The 19,481-nt window shown below is 30.2% G+C and overlaps 2 protein-coding genes and 1 pseudogene across 2 annotated transcripts; 2 read left to right on the forward strand and 1 right to left on the reverse strand.

Moving 5' to 3' along the window:
* Window positions 1-1,639: 1,639 nt before the first annotated feature.
* LOC108341019 (uncharacterized) lies at window positions 1,640-6,404 on the forward strand. Its single transcript, XM_017578622.2, has 5 exons — window positions 1,640-1,908; window positions 2,156-3,272; window positions 3,546-3,689; window positions 4,064-4,249; window positions 6,059-6,404. Exons 2-5 carry the CDS (start codon window positions 2,205-2,207, stop codon window positions 6,137-6,139), a joined length of 1,479 nt encoding a protein of 492 aa, XP_017434111.1. The 5' UTR covers window positions 1,640-1,908; window positions 2,156-2,204; the 3' UTR covers window positions 6,140-6,404.
* A 3,134-nt stretch (window positions 6,405-9,538) lies between these two features.
* Window positions 9,539-12,670, forward strand: LOC108341496 (UDP-glycosyltransferase 87A1). Its single transcript, XM_017579172.2, has 2 exons — window positions 9,539-10,028; window positions 11,796-12,670. The coding sequence occupies exons 1-2, from the start codon at window positions 9,566-9,568 to the stop codon at window positions 12,668-12,670; spliced, it is 1,338 nt and encodes a 445-aa protein (XP_017434661.1). The 5' UTR covers window positions 9,539-9,565.
* Window positions 12,671-14,202: 1,532 nt separating this feature from the next.
* On the reverse strand, window positions 14,203-18,083 carry LOC108341497 (sugar transport protein 1-like; annotated as a pseudogene).
* Between the last annotated feature and the right edge of the window lie 1,398 nt (window positions 18,084-19,481).

Consider the following 19,481-nt stretch of genomic DNA (forward strand, 5'->3'; position numbering starts at 1 on the left):
TATAACAGAGTGCGCATTTATATACACACATTATAATATTATGGAAATCTTACCTTAAGTGTGAATTAATTGAATAAAACGGGAAAGAAATGGTGATGGTTGTCAGAAAACAAATTAAATAATATTCAAAACATTGATTATCATTATTGTCAGAAAATCATATTTTCCTCTTTAAAAGCACATATTAATATACTATTTTAATTATTGTTTATAATTATTAGCATAATATTAATTCAAACTATTACCATATTAAACTAACATTTCAAAAAATATTGTGTTTGGTATTAAAGTCATTATTTTATCCCTTTTTATCCACCATTAATTATTATTCTCTTATTCTTTATTATTTTTAAACTTATCCGGACGAAATTGGGGGTTAGACAAATAATATCAAAATACAAATAACAGTAACAATAATAATTTTTGTACTATTACTAGTATTAATAATTATTATAATAATAATAACATATAGTAACCACAATAATAACACTAATTTTATTAATTATAAGAATAGTATTGTTACTAATAATAATAATAATAATAATAATAAATATGCGGACATAAATCTTGTAATACTCATTATAAAATAATTCAGGAAAAAAAATGTATGACATGAATCCAATTTCATAATTAGAAAAGACTCAACAAATATGTAGAGATCATCAATGCACCATGGAACATAGACAACAACACACTCAGTTCAAAGTTCATCATTAACGACCGAACATATTGACGTTTATTAATGATCTGTTTGCAACTAATATATAAAATTACTTCAAAAGGAGACAACATATTATGAGATTCTTCATCAAAAGCAACCAAGCATATCATAACATTATCCAGCCAACAATAAAATATTTTATGATATACAATGTAGACAATCATTTCATCACATTCCTTCAAGCAAAAATTGAAGGCACACAAGGTTTACCTCCCTCTACCTAGTTTGAAACCTTGTCAAGATTTTACAATGCACATTTTTTTTCCAGATTTTACATTTTTCAGAGAGACGTTGAATAAATTATGATGATGTGTTAAATTTAATTTAAATTAGTTAAATACATTCAATTCCTTTTAAATTAGTTAAATACATTCAATTCCTTTTAAATTAGTTAAATATATTCAATTTAATTTCACTCATTTTTATTTCAAATTCAGACTCAAGTTATCACAACCAATTACTTCGGAAAGAGACTGCTGGATCGTACAACTTCTTTAAAGAGTAATTTCTTTTTAGCAATATTATGTTGAAAAATCAAATATCTAAACATTAAATTATAATAATAATTATTTTTGTCTACCATAACACTCTGAAATGGAATAATATTTTCTACCTTAAATTGAAAAAAACTTAAGATTAAAAAGATGGAATGAAACCTAATTTTTTTTTTACTATTTGATATAGAATGGAATGGTAGGCCTTGCGTTCCAATACAAAGAAGGCCTTGGGTGCACTCCCGTTAAAACATAACATAATAATTTAATATTATTTGATATTATAACTATTTTTTATTTTACTGTAATATTATTATTATGATTAGTATATATTTTTAAATAAATTTTCATAGTGTTCTAATATTATTATTCTTTTATATTTTTGGATTTGAAAGTAGGCCAGTTCAACTTAGTAGTAAGAGGGGTAGAAATAAAAAAAAAGAGAACTAAAACCCTAACGTCTGAAACTCAGACAACAGAAAGGAGATGGGTGCAGTGAGATTACAGAGTGTAGACGAGAATCAAAATCACAAAATGGAGCGGAGCTGAGAAGAAGCGACGTGATAGGAAAACGCAACAATCAGTGTCGTTTCAGCTCGCTGAATCGCCGCTAAACTCACGGTTTTACATGAGTTTAACCGAGTTTGTTCGAGTTTGCAGGAGCCTACAAAAAACTATTCTACACTTAACTAGGTTCGTGATCTTGATAATTACGGCCAGTATTGATTTTGTTTTAGATTATTGAAAAATGAACTGGATAAATTTTTTTAATCATCAATTGTTGCACTGGTTGTTGTAAACTTAAAACTGGTGTATATAAACAGGACAAGAAAAATAAATATGCAATGCAGGTGTGTTCTGAAATGTGAATTTTTATGTGCTAGTTTGATGTAACAGTTCATATAAACTTGGTATTGTGTTTTTTTTTTGGGGGCATCAGGTTGATTTAGCTGAGAGTTTTCCAATTAAGCATTTGTTTCACTGTGTCAATGAGAGGCAATATTGGAATAAGGATCCCAAACCCCACTATTTCAAATGCCACCAGAAGAACGGTAGTTTCATTTTCTTCATCTTCTGGTTTTGGAAACGGCGGTCGTGGTCGTGGAGGCTCCCTTCCTGGTTCAGGGCCGTTCAATTTGAATGAAAGAGTTCCTGGTAAGCCTAGTTCCAGTGAGCCCAAATCTGACGCCACAGAGTCTCCCATTCCTCCTGGTTTTGGCCATGGCCATGGCCATGGCCGTGGCAAGCTAGTGCCTCAGTCAGGTCTTCATTCTTTCTCATCGTTTTTATCTTCCATAAATCAGCCACCTGCTGGTCGTGGCCGAGCTACTGTGCCTCACCGTGAAAGTGATTTTCAGCCACCTGCTGGTCGTGGCCGAGCTACTGTACCTCAACCTCCAAACGATTTGGGGCCACCAGAACCCAAAAAGCCCATTTTTTTCAGAAGAGAGGACAGTGTATTTCCAGCAGCGACAGATGGTGTTCCTGTTGATGTTGAGCATGTTAACAAACTTCCAGGTAGCATACTAGAAGTGTTGTCTGGATTTGGACGGGGGAAGCCCATGAAGCAGCCAGATCCGGAAACGCGAGCTACAGAAGACAACAGGCATCTTCGCCCTCCGCGAGCTCCTGGTGCAGCTGCATCCGACACTTTGTCTGAGAAACAACCAATACCAAGCCGGGATGATGCAGTGAGGAATGCACGGAGATTTTTGTTAAGAGGTGACGACGATGGAAGTGGCCCTGGAAGAGGAAGAGAATTTAGAGGGAGAGGTGGGCTTGGCAGAGGCAGGGGCAGAGGCAGAGGTCGAGGCATGGGAAGAGGAGGATTCAGAGGGAGGGATGTGGATGAAAGACGTGGAAAACAAATGGATGCCGAGGATTCATATGCTACAGGGCTATATGTTGGAGATGATGCAGATGGTGAGAAATTAGCCAAAAAGTTTGGGCCAGAGATAATGAATCAGTTAACTGAAGGATTTGAGGAGATGGCTTGTAGAGTTTTGCCATCGCCATTAGAGGATGAGTATTTGGATGCGGTAGACATCAATTATGCAGTAAGTGGTTTCTACAGACATCATTATTTATTTGTTGAGACATAATTAGAGGTAGCGGAAGTATAATTTTGTCGCTTAGCTGCATATAGGGAAATTCTCCAGTCTTAATTGAATTGCTATAGGAAACTCATTATAATCATCCAATTCTCTAGATCTAAAGACAACATTTCTTTCGGGGAAGTTTTGTGAGCCAAACTCCTATTTTATGTTTAGTACCCATATTTCCATGTTTAATTGTTTGTATTTTTTTCGCTTCTTTATTGATTATTGCAGATTGAATTTGAGCCGGAATATTTGGTGGAGTTTGATAATCCAGATATTGATGAGAAGGAACCAATTCCACTTCGGGATGCACTTGAGAAGATGAAACCATTCTTGATGGCATATGAGGGGATCCAAAGTCAGGAAGAGTGGGAGGTATATTTTGTTGTTAATCTTATCCATTATCCTTGCCTTATGCCTTAGGATTCTAACCGTAACACTAATTGCAAATGTTTCGGGGCACAAGTTTTGATACTGATGTTTGTTGTTTTTTTTTTTTGAACTTTTAATTCATCACTATCTTCTTCAACAGTAATTTTGTGGCTTGGTTGCCACTATCTTTGTCATATCAAACCTGTGTAGCAATTACATAGAACAAGTACCGTATCAGTTACTATGTTTCGAAATAGTTGTCTATTTTATAGATGCTAGCGGGTAAAGGCTGTTGTTTTTAGTGTTCTCTACTGCAGTTTATGGGTGTGTGTCCATGTGTTGGGATCTTTTTCTTTTCTAACTTTGTATCATACTAGGAAATAATGGAAGAGACAATGGCACGAGTTCCATTGTTGAAAAAGATTGTTGATCACTACAGCGGACCAGACAGGGTAACTGCAAAGAAGCAACAAGAAGAATTAGAAAGAGTTGCTAAAACTCTTCCTGAAAATGCACCTTCTTCACTGAAACAATTCACTAGCCGTGCTGTTGTCTCCCTTCAGGTTTGGAACTCTAAATATTGATATTGTGTTGGGCGTAAAATGTCTTAATACTTGGCTACTTGTTTACCTCTTGTGTTGATATTCTTATTATAAGTATCTCTACGGATTATGTTCTACTTTCTCTCGTGTAACTCAGCGGTAAATGAACCCCTTTTCTCAGTATAGTTATCTTGTAATTTTATATCAGAAGAGAAACTGTTTCTCAACAGTTGCATAATCAATTGAAATTCCAACAAATATTTGCCATTTTGTCTATGAATCCCCAATCTAATTCTAATTGATAATATGAAGCCCAAATGTATTGAGAGAATAGAATATGTATTTGATTTTGTACCAAGGCTGAACAGTTGATATTGACAAGGCATGAATAGAAAAATCAATTCTCTGCCTAAAGCTTAATATTTGTTTAAATCTATTGAAAGATATTGGCAAGGAATGCACGAAGATTGTTAGGTATTGGAGTTGGCTTTGGTGGAATGAGATAGTTATTTACTGTATGATTAGAAATCCAGGGGTTCCCAAACTTTAGTTCTCCATATTAAAGTGAATTGTGGCACTGTACATTAAAGAGTTGATTCAGAACCTTGCTATTTCATGATTGTATGAAGTTTGCATCTGTTTTGGTAATCAATTTATTCTGGCTGTAGTCACAAATGTTGCTGGAGTTGCACTAATCTGAATCGGGAAAGGAGACTATATCTAAGAAAAATGATTCTTTGACACACTTAAATTTTTTACATTCATTTGACACTACCCTTACTTACTTTTTACTCTCTTCTTTCTTGAAAAAATACAAAATTTTACACTTTTAAGACTATTTTATCCTTATACTCTGTGTCGAATGAATGTAAAAGTGTGTTATGATACCATTTCTCCTATATCTAATATCGAATCTTAATGTGTTGAGGGTTTTGTTTCCTGAGTTTGGCATTAATTTACTTGTCTTGAGATTGATTTATAATCCTTCTTTGTCTTTTTTATCCTTTCATGAATTCAGATATATATATATATATATATATATATATATATATATATATATATATATATATATATATATATATATATATATATATATATGCCTTGTCCACTTCTGACTGCAGATTCTTTATATAAAATTACAAGCACATAAATATGTGCTAACAATTTTCTTCGCATAAGAGATTGAATATAACTGAAAAGTTCGGACTTTGGAGTTTGCTCGATGAATTATTTAATAATTCCCTAGGCTAATTCTTTGCAGTGCTCTTAAAGTTGATCTAGTTTTGTTTTTATTTTTTCTCAGTGGGCATCGTATATAAAATGGTATGTTTGTAACTTTTTTGTTGTGTGTTATTCATGTGGCTGAGTTTTCTTTGGTGTCACTACTGCAGTCACCTCTTTGGAAGAAATAACATTTTACTAACTTAAAAGTGTCAATTACGTAAAAATGTACATCAGAACAAAATATTAACCAGAATGATGGACAGTTAAATTTTTAATTGTTGGTTACTGTTACAGCTTAGCGGGTTATATCTTCAATCTAAAGTAGTTTTCTTATGTTGAAACGAGAACTACAATGGCATTCGGAAGGTTAAACAACCTGTTTGCTTTTGAATGCTTTATTTTCATTATATTCTTTCTGTAAACACGTAATGCTAAAAAATTATGAATCAGATATATATCTATATATATATATATATTATCTTCAATTAAGTTCTTTTTGAGTTTTTATTGCCTTTTATTTCAATTAAATATGAGAGATGCTGTTGAGAAAACTACTGGAAGGAATATTCTGCACATTATTTATGGTTGGTCTGAAATATGATGCAGAGTAATCCAGGCTGGGGATTTGACAAGAAATGTCATTTCATGGATAAGCTGGTTTGGGAAGCGTCTCGGCATTACAAGTAACTTACTTTTTCTTTCAAGCTTAAACATGGTGGGTTTTGTGTGGTATACTGCCATGACTCTTGTAATAATATTAATTATAATTATCTTTTAGTGTTGTTGCTAACAATTTTTACACCTTTTTATACTTTGTAATAAATGGATTATCATTTTTAGTAGACTTTCCAAAAGTGTAAGATGTGGGATCATAATATTGATGATTGGGAAATTAGTGGATATAATTTAGTAATTTCACAATTAGTTTTATATATGTAAGACTTTTTCAGAATTTTAATTGTTTTATGAATTACTGATTTATTACTGGGTGTGTTTTGCACATCTATAATGTATAGATGTGGGATCATAATATTGATGATTGGGAAAATAGTGGTTATAATTTAATAATTTCACAATTAGTTTTATATATGTATGACTTTTTCAGAATTTTATTTGTTTTATGAATGAATGATTTATTGCTGGGTGTGTTTTGCATACTCAGTTTTTTTTTCATTGTATGTAAACATGGATCGTTATGGATAGTTAAAAAAAATTAAAAGTTAGTACTTATATGCTTATTACTTAGAAATATTTATATTTATGTTTTAATTTCATCATTCAAATAAGATTTAATGTTTATATCTTTTTATTTTTTTTGGATTATTTAAGGACATTTGAATTATTTCCTAGATAGAAATCTAGTAAGAAATAATATTAGAAAAAGTATTGTGCTAGTTAAGTGAATAGAAGACATCAAGATTAGTCTTGTTAAAACTACGAAGCTGTTCTAACAGAGTTAATGATTTTTCTTTTTGTTTTGGGAGAGGAATCATTCCATCAAAATCCAAGGAATGATAATATAATAGTAATAATAATGTTAACAAAATGAAGATTAGTTCTAATAATTTTAATTAAATGGAAATAAATAAATATGGTAATGCAATGAAAAAGAAGTATAAATTAAAAAATTATGTTAATTTAATGTTCTTTCAGGCGCAACAGACATACAAATAAAATTCACAAAAAGAAAAATATCCACCGATGATGCCAGGCCATCTTCCACATTTGATTTGAATACGAAATATAAAATTGATAAATATCAATTTAAAAATTAAGAGCATTTACATACAATTTACTTGTATTTTTATTTATTAAATATTACTTTGTATAATTATTGTTTTGCAACTAAATTAGGGTGCTATTTGATTTGGGACAAAAGAAAGTAAAGTAAGTTTTTTAGTAGACAATAAATTATTTTTAAAGTTATTCTCAAACTATTTGTCCAATCTTATTATGTATAAATATATGATTAAATTTTTTATATTATTCGAGTCATTATTGATTTAAATTTGAATCACATTAATTGATAAATATTAATTTTAAATATTGAATAACATAAATAAACTTATCTGCTGTTTTTAATTTATTACCTTGTGATTATAAGCTTCATAATTCAATCATGATATTTTATTACAACCATTCCATTAGAATTTTGATATGATTAAAACATTATTTAATCATATGTTTTTTATTTATAAGAAAATTAAAGCTATTACTGATGTGAAATATAATTACAAATAACTTTGACTGAAAAAAATAAATATTATATTGATGCGTGACATGATTTATATATAAATTTCTGAGTTAGTTTAATAATAACAATAATAAATAAAATTGTTTAAACATGATTGATAGGGAATACTTGATAAAAAGTTGCCTGATTTGAATGGTAAAGGAGTAATGATGGTTGATTAGTGATGAATAACATTGCTGTCTATCACTCACTGCTTAATTACGTACAGATGTCAATTATCTTTTTCCTTATTCTTATTTTAATCTTGCTACTAACATTGAATTGTGCTTTTAGTTATTTAAAAAAGAAAGAAAAATATTTTATAAGTGATAATGTACTGCTTCTCACTATCTAAATTATTGTGTAGACATTCAGCTTATTAATACTTTTTTCCTCAAACGTGTGACAGTTTATCCATTTGTGAAATATTTTTAAAAAGTATTATGAATTTGATCATCAATAAACTTTTACGCATATTTTATATTTATTATTTTATTCTTTAATATTTTTCTTTCTTTATAAATACTTAAATGAACTTTATAATACGTGTCAAAATAATTTTTGTACTTAAAAAAAATAACAATTACGATAATTTTGGTTTACACATTACATACTTCACAATTAATTCAACTTTGTAAGACAAATGTCACATTTGTTTAAATATTTATATTTATGTGTTAAAATAGGGAGGTGATACTTTCACATCCTTAAAAAAAATTCATTAAACCATTAATATATTAATATTTCAATTATATTTTATTTTATAATATATATTATTATTATACTATTAGAGTGAAATGTAAAATGATAATTTTACATATTGTGTGAAGGATATTAAACTATAAACTTTTGTTAAAATAATCCTCTATACTAATTAATATACTAATATTTTATTTTAGTGAGTACTTTTATAATAATTGTTTTTTATTATAACCAATAACTTATAAATTTACTTTAGTTATTATAAAATTACTTTTATTTTATATTTTTTTAATATATTATATATGGTCGAGTATTTCTTGATAGGACTGTGATATATGAATAACTTTTTATAATAATTTTTTATAGTAATTTTTTGACAATAGATTATGTATGACTTATTTTTGGTTTGTTTGAATTTATTTTTAAAAAATTATTTGAAACAGATCAATTACAACCCATTAGTTGTAAAAAAGTTATTAAAAAACATTTTCTTTCCTAATAATGTGAGATCCGTTCATAGTCAAATATATATTGATTATTCATCCCTATTTAATTAGCATAACATTATACAAAACACTTAATCACAATAATCTATAATTAAATGTGATAATTCATAAGCTAATAAGTATTTGAGTTTGTAGATTAGATCCATCCAAAATAAAAATTTATAAATAATAATATAAATAACACGTTACTATATACATAGATTAATTAATTAATTATTACATTTATTATTTTTTATACATTATACTGACTTTGACTTGGAAATCAAGTATTTTGTGCACACATAATACTTACTCAACTAAAAAAAAAGTATCCAAAAGATTGAAACGTAAAAGCGTTTGAAACGTCTAGTGGACTTCATAATATCATTGACCAAGTAACTATTTTTTTATATGTTAAAATTTTACTTTAGCTATTGATAATTAATTACCTTTATTTAACGATAATTATTTTTATCATCCTAAATATAAATGTGGGTACATGGAAAGCCTGAGTTTGCACTACTTTATTGTAATAATTAATAAAGAATTGAATTACATTTACTATTTAAGTTAATTAACTAATTGAAACAGTAATGACAGCGTTGGCCTGTATTATAAAAGTTCATTCCATACATGATAGCAACTTACACCACTCGTACACAATCACTGTGTTGTTGAGTTCCATTACCATCCATGGAGTTTCATCTTCAACCTCACGTCGTGGTGCTGCCATACCCATCACAGGGCCACATTAACCCCATGATCAACCTCTCCAACATCCTCGTTTCTCAAAACTCCGACATCCTCGTCACCTTTCTCGTTACTCACCACTGCTTTTCCCGGATCACCTCCAACGCTAAACCCCACAACATAACCTTCGCCGCCCTCCCTGATCTTCATCCCTCCGCCGACACCTTCGAAGCCACCATCCACGCCGTGATGACGCAGATGGAAGGGCCGCTCCAAAGCCTCCTCGACCGCCTTCACCCACCGCCCACGCTCCTCATCTGCGACGCGTTTCTCTCGTGGGCTGTCGCCCTGGCCAACCGCAGGAAAATTCCGGTGGCCGCGTTCTGGACGACGTCCACGGCGGAGCTGTGGTTGCAGTATTTCCATCTTTTCCAACGGAACCAACTCTGTCGTCAAACGAAGTTAGGTGAAGTTTCGAACACTGTATATGTTCATGCACGTTCTAGTTTTTTTCAAAGCTTTTCTTTTTATTAGACACATTAATGGTATTTGTTTGTGAAAAAAAAAGTGATATTTATAAATAATTTAATTTTAAGTAATTTTTATAGTTGGTTATTTTTTTTGTTGTATCTGTTTTCATGAGTTGTGTCTAAAAAAAGAAAACTACTTTTTTTCAAACATTTTAAAATATCGTAATAAATTATTCTTTTATCAAAAACAATTAATATACCATCCAATATTTATCGTCATTTTCACTTTATTTTAAATTATCCTTACTTTAAATATTAATGTTTTATAAATAAATCGAAAAGAAACCCAAGAAAAATTAAACATGCTATTTTCATAAGCATTTATAAAAGATAACTTTTTTATAAACTAAAATTAGTTTAGGTACAAATTGAAAAAAAAATTGTATGTAATAGAACATATTCTATAAATAATATGTTAAAATGAGATGGTAGTAATATATATATATATATATATATATATATATATATATATATATATTATATGTATGTATATATAAGATTCTTGTGGATACATTATTTTTTAGTTTTAAAATCGTAATTTAAAAATATATTATTATGTATCTCGCTATATATCTAACTAATATTGAATAGACTAAACAAAATCGCATAAAATAAAAACAATAATAAAAATAATGTTTGATAAACGTAAAATCAAAATTAATATAAATTTAAATATTAAAATATATAGCATGATAATAAGAATATAAAAAAATTGGTGCAGTAGTAATATGTTTTTGATATTTAATGATAATAAATATTATACTATCTGTATTTTATTTTTTTAAGATTTTACAATCAATTTATTATTCTGTTAAAGACTTTATAATACGTTTTTATTATTATTAAAATGTAGTTAATGAGATCAATGATTTCTATTTAAATGTTTGTTTCTTAATTAATGTTTTTAAAATGCTATTGTATATAATAAGGTTTTATATTCCTAATTTTATGTGATTAAACTATAACTGTGTGACTCTATTCAGAAGAGTCAGCCCTTGGCCTGCATGTTCTCATCTTGTATTAGAAGCAAGTAAAGGAAACTTTTTGAAAAATGTTAAAATTAAAAAAAAAAATCTTGTATTAGAAGCAAGTAAAGGAATCTTGATCCAATTGTAATTTTTTACAAGAAAAATTGTACTATTTTGTTTCTTACTTTGGTCAATTCAAAATATTTTGATAAATATAAATAAACGAATTTAACATTTAAATATCGTGTGAGAAAACTATATTATCAATCAATTAAAACTCATATCAAGTATATTATTTTAAAAAATTATTATAAAAAAATAAAATACCTATACATATTAATATGCTATTGGAAACGGGATTTTTGTTTTCATTAATTTGTGTATTTTGAAAGCACGTACATATTATTTTACATAAAACTTATAATTCAAAATACATTGAAAAATATAAATATTAGGAATGTAAAATATTTATATACAGTTTAAAAATTATATTAAGTATAACTTTTAAAATAATTACTAAAAAAATCAATAAATTCATTAGACATATTATTTTGTAATTGAAAAACACTGATTTTCTAATTAAGTTATAAAGTATTCACACTAAATTATAAAACGTAAGATAAAATAAAAAAAATGTTAATTAATTTATAATTTTTTATTTTATTTTTTGTCTGTTTGTATGATATAATTTATATGAGTATTTTGTGAATCTGAATGTTGACTGAAATTTTGTAGATTATATTCCATCAACCTATTGGATAGATGGATCAGATTATCCTCTTCTGAATGGGAAGAACAGTAAAATTCTGCAATGGGCATTGAAAAGCTGTGAATGGCTTCCAAAAGCACAGTACCTTCTACTGCCTTCAATCTATGAGTTAGAATCCAAAGTGGTGGATGCCTTCAAAGCAAACCTCTCAATTCCAATTTACACCATTGGTCCAAATATACCATATTCAAGTGTTGCTGAGAATTCACGAAACCCTAATAACAATGGCTACATGGAATGGCTAGATAGGCAACCCCCAAATTCAGTTTTGTACATTTCACATGGAAGTTATCTTTCAATCTCAAGTGCTCAAATGGAGGAAATTGCCATTGCATTGCATGATGGGAATGTGAGGTTCATGTGGGTGACAAGAGAGGAGAGTCCAAAGTTGAGAGAGATTTGTAATGAGAAGAAGATGGGGTTGGTTGTGGCATGGTGTGATCAACTGAGGGTGTTGTTGCACCATGCTGTGGCTGGTTATTGGACTCATTGTGGCTGGAATTCAGTCATGGAAGGGATCTTTTCTGGGCTGCCATTTTTGACCTTTCCAATTGCCTTGGATCAGCCATTGATCAGTAGACTCATTGTTCAGTATTGGAAGGTTGGTTGGAGAGTGAAGAAGGATGAGAACATGGAGGATTTGGTGACAAGAGATGTCATTGTTGTGTTGCTGAGGAAGTTCATGGATTTGCAGAGTGATGTTGGGAGTGAAATCAGGAGAAGAGCCAAGGAGCTTCAACGTATGGTTCAGCTTGCAATTTCTGAGAATGGCTCCTCTCATACTAATATCAGAACCTTTCTCGACAACATAGTTCAAACTGGAGCAAAAAGACTTGATTGAATTCTCCAAGGTTGTTCTTTCCTTTATGTTTCCATGAACCATTGAATGTATGTCTTGTTGCAAAGAAAATAAATTTGGATAATTATCTCCAAATAACTTTGTTTTTACTGAAATTTTTGAAGGGTTGTTTCTGATGTGAATCAAAGATATCTGATTACCAGATTTCCGTAACAAAGTGATGATGACATGTGTCTGTTGATGAGAGCAGACAGAAAGTACACTTATTTTCGATCACTCAAATAATATGGTAATAATTTCATGTGGTAGAATGATGTATTTATAGACTTTGAGTTTATGGATATAAGCGATTTGTTAATATTTTTATTAATGAATAATAATTGAAACACAGTTATAATAATTTTTTTTTTAATATTTTAGAGATTATTGTTACTATAAAGAGTCTTTTATTCTTGGGTTTTCTTATATGATATGGAACCAATTTTTAGGCTGATGATATTATACCTGGTTTTAAGTCGAGTATGTACACCTATTTGTAATGAAAATTATATATTTATTGTCTTTTTTTCTTTCTTTCTAAGCAACGTACTTCTTGTGAGATTATTTATTATATAAGTTTCAATGATAAAATCATTGTATTTAATTACCATGTTTTATTAAATAAATTTGAAAGTAGTTATCAATCACGATAAAAATATATTTGTATTTAATAACTATAATTTAATTAAAGGAGTTGGAATGTAATTATGGATATACTTTTTAATCACGGTGATTTTTAACTTTTTTTTTTAAGTTGTAGACTGGTTAAAGGTGATGATAGGTCGAATGGACTAACATGTATAATATAAATAAGACATGCAAATTAGTAGATTTAGCTTGTTTCACACTGAATTTATAAACTTGAGGGTTGACTCATCCAAACGTTCTTTTGTAATCTTTTCAATTTCAAATTAACGTATTTTATAAAAGCAAAGATTTAGTGCACGTATAAAAATGCTGTAAAAAAAATTGTAAATATAGAAAGGTTTAATCATTTCACCTTTTTCCTTTTTTGTTGGAACAAGTTAATGCTGTGGACTTTTCACTTAAGACAAGTGTCATTCTTTTTATATCAGTATAGTTTTTATATACGTCTTTTTTATTTTATTTAATTCTAACTTTTTTAACAAAAAATAGTATTGTTCCTATTTAAATTAAGATCAAATTTATTATTCATAAAATTATTAGATTTTTATTAAATAACGTTTTAATATATTTCATTTTTATATATTACTAATTGATGTTTTTTTAATTTTTTTATAAGATTAAAACTAATTATGTATGAATACTATTGTATGTAGTATTTTTAAATTTGATATGCGAATATCAACAAGTTTTTTTTTAATTTCTAATTCTTTATAATTTGTATAGATATGTTTTGAAGTAAATTATACATTAATATTAAAAAAATTAAAATATAAAAGATAACTCAAATGAAAAATTAAAATGTCTAGTGCATGCATGGCACAATTGAAAAAATCTATGAAAAAAATGTATTTCCTACCAAATTACTAAAAATATATAGTTTCCTAACACTATTTATTAATAGTTCTGACATTACCGGATTTGATGAACTTTTTCCAATAAGAATGACTCTGCCACATGACATGCATTTTTTCAATGGAGACACTCTTAGTCTCTGGTAGAAGCTTGTAAATGAATGTGGTCATCACAATGACAAAAAATGCAAAAAAAATAACAATCCAAACTTCATGTGACAAAGCATTGTGGTGAAATTTTGTGCAATGGCGAAGGTGAAAATCATGTTTAGAGAGACATTGGCACTTCGTGCAGTTGGACGTACTTCAAGTGAAAAAATCTCACTTGGAACCAACCATCCAAGAGGACCCCAAGACCATGCAACTCCTGCCACATATACACATATATCACTCACAACCGCGATAGCATACCACTTTGACAACATTCATGGATTTTCCTCAAGTCCAAATTTGTATCCAATTGCCACAGTTATGAAAATCTACACCGAACCAATTCAAAACAACAAAATTAATCACATTATACTACAAAAATAACGCTGAAAAATAATAATAATATGGTTACCTGACAAATAAACATTTGTATCTCTCCTTCCAAGAAAAGAGTTCGTTTACCAAACTTGTCAATCGTGAATATAGAGACAAGAGTAGCAATTGCGTTGCAACCTCCGGTGATCATGGAAGACATGAGAGAGGCATTGGCTCCAAATATGATGGTTTTGAACAAAATAGGAGCATAAAATACAATCACATTCATGCTAGTAAGTTGTTGGAAGAAAGGAATTGCTATAGCAAATGAGAGTTGAGGCCTATACTGCCTCTTTAATAAAGAAATCTAAGGGTGTTTCACTACTTTAGAGGATTCACTAGTCACAACAAGATCCTCAAACTCTTGCTCTACATCCGTAGTTCCTCCACTAGTGCAGTCAAGGGAAATGACACCGGTTATTTTCGCTAATAGACACCGGTTCTGCAACCGAGACATATACAAGCGAGGTAAAAATGGATAAACTTTTTGCCTCGGTTCTGAACCGAGTCAAAAAGGTTCGGATTCTACCTCGGTTCACAGACAACCGAGGTAGTAGAGTGTTTCTAATTTTTTTTAATCTTGGTTCTTCATTTTGTTCTGTTTTTCTATGTTCTTTTACTTTCTCTTTTCCTTGTCTTTTGTGCCTTAAACTTCTCTCTCTATTTTTTAATCACAAGCTTATCCTGCAAATGTTTTTACACAAGTGGGGGCAAAGGAAAGTGTCCTGTTCAATATTTAACTCCATTGCATGCATTGCAATCATACATCTGTGCATCATTGCATCCACGAACATTTTGCACAAATTGTGGTTTACATCAGTTATTTAACTCTCAAACAAGTTACAAAGAGAAGAGATCAATTACGAAATGAACTTAGTTTATACTTGGAGCCCAACTCTGCATGACAGACCGATCGGAGCCCATCACCATCCACCCAATGAGCGGATAGGCCAATTGAATAAGATTCTTTTTCTTTACGGAGGAAGGTTACGGACGGGCCAAGCTCTTTATGACTTCTTTGACGCCAGGTAGTCAGTATATTTCCATCAGTCGGTGGGAACTAGACCTTTCGCCATCCAAACCGCAAACACTATCCATTTCGCCATCCACCTGCAGAGAAACAAAACCAAAAACCCAAGGAAGAGAAACACAGATCCACCGGCTACACCCTCGTCGCATCGCCGCTGCGCTCTCACCACCATCGCACCATCGTCGCTGCTCTCTCGCTGCATCGTCGCTACGCTCTCACCGCCATCGCAGTCGCACCATCCGAGAACTGGAGCTGAACACGTGGTTGGAGAAGATGAGGCAGCGGAAGAAGCACACAGATCTATAAACTCTAGGTTTCGATGTTGAAGAGGAAAAGGAACGAGCAAACCCTAGATCCGAAGGATTGTTCGGTGAAGGTTAGAGATCGGGGTTGTATGGTGGTTTAATCGGTGAAATGGTTCGATTAAACGGTGGAAAACGCTGGAAACAAAGATTTAACCGGTGTAAATGGCTAGAACCCGATTTCAATCGGTGAGAATGAAGGAAAGGTAAAATGGTGGATCTGCCTTACGGTTGAAGGTTCTGTGATGTTGGATCTGTGAAGCTGAGGACAACGAAGTTATGGTTGGTGCGAGTGAAGCGCAAGAGAACGAGGGAGACGAAGTTATGGCGGGTGCGAGTGAAGCGCGAGAGAACGAGGGAGACTCGCGTGTAGAGGAGAGGAGAAGAGGCATTTGGGGAAAAGTTTCCTAACTTGAAGGTCCCACGGTCCAATTAGAAAGGCTTATATGCCTCGGTCCATCCTGACAACCGAGGCAGTATCTCTGCCCTATGAGGTTTATGTCTCGGTTCACCCTACCAACCGAGGCAGTATTCTCTTTAGACATCGGTTTCTTAACAACCGAAACATATAATGTTTTAAAAATTACAAGACTGCCACCGCGTTCTGATACGCTTCGGTTCCAGAAAAATCGAAACGTAACGTGCGAGTTAAAAATACGATTTTTTACTAGTGTTCGAATCTTAATAAGTTCTATCTTAGCCTTCTCATCAAGACCTTGTTCAATCAAAGAGCTTAGTGAATCCGGAAGAAGACCTGCACTAATTCTGATCATGAAGGGAGGAACTGCTGCAAGGCCTAAGCTATAACGCCACCGTTCTCCGTTCTCCATCCTAGCAAAAATGTAGTTTGATGACATTTGCCACAAAAATGCCTATGGTAATTATCAATTGAACATCATGTTAAGATCCCCTTGTATTTGTAGGGAGCAACCTAAAAAAAAAAATATTGACACATAAGAAAAAAAACATGTAAAATTATGATACATAGCATAATTAATTCTTCTTTAAGAAAACAAAACAAGAACTTCATAAGACAAATTATATATTATTAATGTATACAGTAATATTTATTTAAAGTGATGACAATATTATTTTTTTTATACAAAATATGTAACCGGTAAAAAATAACTTTAACACTTAATTTATCTTTTAAGGTTATTGATTTTAAAAGTATTTCATCTTTATTCATATTAAATTTAAAAATACATCTACGAAATTAAAATTAAAAATGATAAGAAAATAAAATCATGATATATAATCTAAGTAATTTTTTAATAAAATAAAATAAAAACTTGATATAAGTATATTATTGTTATTATTAATTATACAATAATATTTAATATAGTTACAATTAGAGCTGTTTTTCATAAAGGTATATACAACGTAAGTAATAAAAAAAATCACTTAAACACTAAGTTTATCAATTAAGTTTATTATTTTTAAAAATCTTTCATTTGAATATTTATTTTAGTTCTAAAACTACAACAAATAAGCGAATTGTGATTAAAAAACATTCACAAACAAGAAATTTTACACCAATTTTTAATACTCATCATATGACATTAATTATAATTTATCAAAAACTAAATAAAAGTTGATGTAGGTATATTACCTGATTGGCACAACCAATTCCAAACCCAAGAAATAAACGACCAAGGGTGAGCATCCAAAGATTTAGAGCAAAAGCATTCAATCCAGCACCTATAAGAAAGAATACACCCCCAAAAATCATCGTAAGGCGTCTCCCAAATAGTTATAGTGACAATAGATGCAAATACAAAGATGATCTGAACAATGTTAATGTTTGACTATCGAATTTGCAGTACTGGTTGTCTGATGGCTTTATGTTGTTTTCCTTTTCATACACTTTTGGGAATAACTTCTTCAAAAAAGGATCCATAGAAGTGACGCCACCTGCATATGTTCATGTGAGTAATGAACAAAATAACAATGCATGATAGATAGATAAATAGATATACTAGACCTATCTAGACCTTCGGCTTGGGTTGACTCGTCTTGACCTTCATTCTGGTTTCGTTCTTTGATCCAGGCCAACTCATCTTAATCTTTGGTCCAAAATGTTTGTCTTGATGTTTGGTTCAAGTAGACCGATCTCGACCTTCAACCTTGTCAAATTGATCTTCGCCCTGTGTGGACCTTTCTCTACTCTCAGTTTGATTTGTCTTGTCTCAACCTTTGGTTCGAGTCAGCCCATCTTGATCCTTAGTTCAACAAAGTCAGTGTGAAATTTTCGTCTAAAATGATCCATTTCGACATTTCGCCTAAGCCAACCTGTATTAGTCTTTGACTTGAGAAAGTCTGACTTGATATATAACCAAAGTTGAAATTATTTTTTTAAGAATTAATTAAAATTTGTAATAAAACTAAACTCATCTTAATTCTTACCTTAACCTTAACTCAATTAAGAGGATTAAAATCGTGAGACTCTTTTTTTTAATCCTTCCGTTGGAAGCCTTTAAAAAGAAGCTTATATGACTCCAAAAAGAGACTTATTTGAGAGTGAACTAAGATTCAATTATAACTTATGAGTTAAGTTGACAATTTTAGAAACCTAATTTAGAAAATACATTTTTTAAGATCTTTAATTGTTAAATTTCCGTTTAAAATTGTATTCAAAGGATATTTTTTATTCTATTCATCTCAATATTTTTTATTTCTTAAATTCATTCTAAATTATAGAATTTGGATAGGAACGTAATTAAATAAGACAACAAATACAATTTTTTTTTCATTCTAATTAATTTTAATTAATAATATAAAAGCAAATTTAAAGGATGTATATTGTTATATGTATTGGATGATAATGAAACTAAGAAAAGATAATTAGAAATGAATGATATATTTTTTTTTAGTAAACACTAAAAGGATAGTTAATGAGTTTGTTTTTTCTTTTTAAATGACTTTAAGACAGATTTTAAAAGCACGGAAAGATATATAATATAGTACTAGGTAAGAGAAATAAATAAATAAATGTAATTTATAATTTAGGGGTTTGCTGTAAGCCTATTTTTCAATTGGCACATTTTTAGGAATGTGTAGTGGGTAAGTTTTAAGATTAAGGGTATTTTAATAATTTTCATTTTTAAAACTAAAAAAAGAACTCCTAAACCTTTACTCACCTCTCTCATTCCTCTCAACCCATTATTAAAATACCCTTAACCTTAAAACTTAGAATCCATGATATATAAGGGTATTTTTGTCTACTAAAACCCAGTACACATTGTTAAAATGTACCAACTGAATAGCGTGCGCGTTAGACAACCCCTATAATTTATTTATAAAGTTATAATAGTTGTACTTTAACAACCTAGATATATTTTAACTTATAATTAATTTTAAACTGAATTAACTAAACCAAACATGTAAACTTTTTATATAATATGATATGAACTAGGTTTATGTTAGTATTTTAGTTAATTAATTATTATTTTTTTTTT

Source organism: Vigna angularis, chromosome 6, assembly GCF_016808095.1.
Source record: "Vigna angularis cultivar LongXiaoDou No.4 chromosome 6, ASM1680809v1, whole genome shotgun sequence".
Classification (NCBI taxonomy): Eukaryota; Viridiplantae; Streptophyta; class Magnoliopsida; order Fabales; family Fabaceae; genus Vigna; species Vigna angularis.